General features: G+C 28.7%; 1 protein-coding gene across 1 annotated transcript; it reads left to right on the plus strand.

Moving 5' to 3' along the window:
* Window positions 1-3,200: 3,200 nt before the first annotated feature.
* Window positions 3,201-4,833, plus strand: LOC145953146 (uncharacterized; the record flags this gene model as incomplete). Its single annotated transcript, XM_083066836.1, has 3 exons — window positions 3,201-3,462; window positions 3,574-3,737; window positions 4,405-4,833. Coding segments are annotated over 3 exons (678 nt in total), but the record flags the coding sequence as incomplete, so codon positions are not given.
* Window positions 4,834-5,377: the final 544 nt, after the last annotated feature.

Genomic DNA, 5,377 nt, shown 5'->3' on the forward strand with positions numbered 1-5,377 from the left:
AACGGCCCGTTCCAGTTTGAGAACGGCCCGTTCTGGGCTATTTAAATATGTGATTATTTAATTTTTAGATCAAGTGAAAATATGTGACTAATTAACTATGTATGAAATGTGTAACTATTGACTTGTATATACATAATAAGATTTATAAATATTAACCATTATTAGGCTCTAGATATCTATTTTATAAATATTAACCTTTATAGGTTATAGATATCTATTTTAATTTTAGAAGTCTACATCTCTAAACTCAGCCTTAATTAATGAAAATATATTTTTATTAATATTCTTAGGGATTTTTGATTTAGTTAGATGTTAAAAAATGCCTAATACAGTAACTTTATAAATTAATGTAGTGATTAAATATTTTGCGGTCACATATTATAATTTATTTTAGTAGAAAATCTGCCTAGCAAAAAAAAAAATTTACTAGAAAATATTGTGTTTAATTTTAATGTGTGCAAAATATTTTCATATGACAAAGAAAAAGTTTCCAAGACAATAAATTTCAAACAAATAGTCAATTTATCTCCTAGAATTGAGGATTTAGACAATTTTATAATTTGCCACACAATCTATTATATTTTTCATTTATTTCATTCATTGTCAATATAAATTTAATTATAACATTATTTCCAATTAAATTATTTTTATTTTCACTATTTTTTTCTTAAATTGTTATATGCATTATAATTTGTCACATACTATATTATATATTTTCATTTATAGTAAAAAATATGAATTTAAATTTTAACAAAAATATTCTTTTTTAGAATTTGTTTGACCTTTCTAGATTTGTTTTGATTTCAATTTCAATATTTACTTAAATGAGTGATGAGTATCCTCGATTTCCATATTTCTTTTAGAATTAGGCTATAAATATAACAAAAAATTTAGAATTAGATTGATTTTCTAGATTTTATCTTCTGAATTTATTTATCTTGATTTCGTTTTCTTATATAATCGGGTGATAAATATGAATAAAAAATTATATATAGTTGGCTTTAATTTTTCTAAATTTATGTGTTGATATATATATATATATATATATATATATATATATATATATATATATATATATATATATATATATATATATATATATCACTACAAGAAGTTCGCGGATTAGCGAGGGATATAAATCCAAGCTATTTGCTCGCTAATTAGCGAGGGATTGGCGAGGAGCACAATTCCTCTCTAATCCCTCGCTAATTAGCGAGCAAATAGCTTGGATTTATATCCCTCGCTAAATTCTCTCGCTATTTTGAGACCAACCTTTATCTCATCGCAAATCCTTCGCTAAAGTTAGTGCTTCTTTAGCTAGAAACTTAGTCCCTCGCAAATGCCATGCAAATCCCTCTCCAAATTATGAGCCAAAATAAAAAAATAAATTTTTCATCTAGCGAGGGAGTTTTCTTGTCGCAAATCCCTCGCTAATGAGTTATAAGTATAGCCCTCGCAAATTCCTCGCAAATCCTTCGCAAATTAGGGAGGGAATTTTTTTTTTCGCTAATCCCTCGCAAACACTACAAGAATTTTGCAGATTAGCGAGGAAATAGCTTGGATTTATATCCCTCGCTAAATTCCCTGGCTAAATAGGAACATTTTGCGACCAACCTTTATCTCCTCACAAATCCTTCGCTAAAGTTAGTGTTTATTTAGCGAGGAACTGAAGCCCTCGCAAATGCCTAGCAAATCCCTCTCCAAATTATGACCCAAAATAAAAAAATAAAATTTTCATCTAGCGAGGGTTTTTCTTGTCGCAAATCCCTCGCTAATGAGTTATAAGTATATCCCTCGCAAATCCCTCGCAAATCCTTCGCAAATTAGCGAGGGAAAAGTATTGTCGCTAATCCCTCGCAAATAAGAGATTACGTTGCTTGCAATACCTTCAAAAATGTCTTGCAAATTTAGAGAACAAATGTCTTACAAATTGACTAATATTATCTAATATTTTTTAATTATTGAATATTTAAAAATATTTTTAGAATTATTAAATATTATCTAATATTAATTTTAAAAATTATTAAATATTATCTAATATTAATTTTAAAAATTATTAAATATTATCTAATATTATCTATTAGATAAAATTATTGATTAAAAGATAAAGTATACAAATTTTTAGACTTACAATACAACTATAATAAGAAATATATTATGAGTATACTACTAATATTTCTCTTAAAACAAAATCAACACATGAGATTGGAAAAAAAAGAAAACACAAATTTTGGTGAATTGAAAACAAGATCAAATGTTTATGTTGTTAATTAATTAAAAAATTATCTTAAATAACACTTTTAAAATAATAATTATAATTATTAATAATTTTATCATACATAAATAAAAAAAATGTAAAGATTGTCTACAATATTTATACATTATAATTAATTATTCTTTTAAAATAATTGATAAAATATTAAATACACATTGATTAATATATCATGAATATTTTATGTTTTTTAATATATATTTTAAGGTCAAATGATAAGAGAAAAAGATATTAAGTAACACAACATTTATATAAAACAGAAAAAGTACAACAATTTTATACACGTGACGTGATATATCAAATTCATTATAATAAATAATAATTGTGTTAAAATATATATGAATACTAATTAATAAATAATATTATATATATATATATATATATATATATATTAATTATAATGAGATTAAGACACTTCAACATGTTCTTATATTAATTTAAAGATACTTAAAAATTATTAATATATATTGAATTAATTAGTATTACGTTTAATTTTTAAATTTTAATATCTTGAATTTGAGTGTTGAATTTATAATAATAAATAATTAACATTATTCTATATTATTTAATATTTTAAAAATAAAACTCTCTAAAAATTATACATATGAAAATAGAAATCATTTTTATATATATTAATAAAAGTGAGACACTCGATGATGAAAAAATAAAATAATAAAATAAAAGAATATATAATTAATTTCAAATAATTATACAAATTAGTTAAAAGATAAAAATATATTTTAATAAATTAATTTTTTAAGGCAATATTTTAACAAAGAGTATTCAATGCGTTCATTTCGTTTAGAAGCTTAGAAGTTGCGCAGGTTTTCCCCTTCTCTGGTAAGCATATTCATTTCGTTTCTATGCGTTCAATTCACATTCTTTCAAATCCGATTCAATTCTCAACGTTAATGGTTACAAGGAATGAACTGAACCAAACGGTGTCGTTAGCGAGTGTGTGAATGGCAGGGGGAAAGGCGAAGAAGGAAAAGGGGAAGGCCGGCGTCAAATCGACCGTCGTCATCCTCGAGATCGGCCAAAAAACTTATTTATTTGGCGTTGGAATTGCTTTCTCACTCATCGACATTTCCGTTTTCTCCCATTGGCCAATTCAGCCACTCTCTTGTTCACCAAAATCCTCTGCGGTTCCTTCACCAATCCCTCGTTGTCTCGTATCAATCCGTCTTACGGTGAGTTCTCTTCCTTTACGATTCAGTTCCTTCGTAGATCCGTTTCTTCGTTTCGCGCTCCTAACGCTGCCCTTTTGGATCTGAATGAATATTCGCTCTTGGATCTCGCAGGTTCCAGAGATCGGAGGGGAGAGTATGACTATCTCTTCAAGATCATTTTGATCGGAGACTCTGGTGTTGGCAAATCCAACATCCTCTCCAGGTTCACTCGGAACGAGTTCTGTTTGGAGTCCAAATCCACTATCGGAGTTGAGTTCGCCACCAGGACTCTTCAGGTACTTCAACTTTGCTGATTGATTATTTCATTTTTACATGTCTGGATTTTGTCCTGTTATGTTTTCCTTCTGCTTTAATTTTGCATAGATAGATATTTGAATATGTTATTTTATCTTTTTTAATCTCTGTTTCAAAGCATTGATTCATTAGCTTATAGTACCTTGGATTCTCTTCCGAGGAGAGCAACTAGTATGAATAGTTGTCTTGGAGGAATGATTTTAGTTTTTGGTGCTATGATCAAGTGGATGAGGACTCGGATTTATAATTTATAGTATAATTAAAAAATTGATTGAAGCCTTGGCCTGACTTTTGTACTTTCTGATGGATTGCTTCTCAGTTTAAAATTCGGATTATCAGTAACCAAATAATTATCATCTATTAACTTAGGACTAATACCATGCAGTGGATGTTGAGTAAATTTTTTTGGTTATGTTTGGGGGTTTTTTGAATTGGATGATACACAGATTTATTTATTTATTTTTAATTACGAACAAGGTATAAATTACAATTACGGTATTGTGGAAATACTTGATAATGCTGGAAATTGCGGACAAATCAATTGAACAAAATCATTGACGCTGTGGCCATGGATCGATTTTTGGAAACCTTAATTAGAAAGCTTTGTTTGTATTACAGCACTACTAAGGGTTGTTTATTTGTGTACAGGTAGAGGGAAAAACTGTGAAAGCACAGATCTGGGACACAGCGGGTCAGGAGCGGTACCGTGCCATTACAAGTGCTTATTATAGAGGTGCTGTTGGTGCTTTACTTGTATATGACATAATAAAGAGGCAAACCTTTGATAATGTCCAAAGGTGGCTGCGTGAACTGAGGCACAAATGCAGGCACAAGCAAAAATACAAGCACTTTTGCAATAACAAATGTAGGAACAAATGTAGGCACAAATGCAATTTTTGAGGAAAGAGATATTACGTGCCTTAAAGATACCATCACCATCATCAGTCAAAAAACTTGGGAAGAATCAAGAATGAAAATGTTGAATTCTAGTTTTTATTTATTTATTTACATTAACATTGTTAACTCACTTGAAGAGTTTTATTATATTAGTTGGTATTGAGTATTTTTATTATGTTAGTTGATTCTGAATATTTTTATTATGTTGGTAATTTAGAATTGTTTTAGTTAGCCTTTAGTATTTTTATTTTATTTGATGCAAGTTGATGACACAATATATTTGATATGCAAATACAGGTACTACAATCTTGATATCACAACTAAACAATTATAATAGTCAGTATGAAAAATGCAGGTAAAGATGAATATATGAATATTAAAAATAAAATTGCGACAAAATAACGAGGGATTAACGATGATAACCAAAAATATAATAGTAAGCGATCTGTCAGGAAATAGCGAGGCATATCATGTGAAAGACAAAATAGCGAGGGAAAAAAGAGCAAATAGCTAGGGAAATATAGCGAAGGAATAGCGAGACAATTACTAGGGAAATATTGCGAGGGAATAGCGAGATAATTGCTAGGGAAGCATTGCGAGGGAATAGCGAGATAATTGCTAGGGAAGTATTGTAAGGGAATAGCGAGATAATTGCTAGGGAAATATTGCGAGGGAATAGAGAGATAATTGCTAGGGAAATATTGCGAGGGAATAGAGAAGGATT

Source organism: Cajanus cajan, chromosome 11 (assembly GCF_000230855.2).
Source record: "Cajanus cajan strain Asha chromosome 11, NIPB_CcT2T_4, whole genome shotgun sequence".
Taxonomy (NCBI): Eukaryota; Viridiplantae; Streptophyta; class Magnoliopsida; order Fabales; family Fabaceae; genus Cajanus; species Cajanus cajan.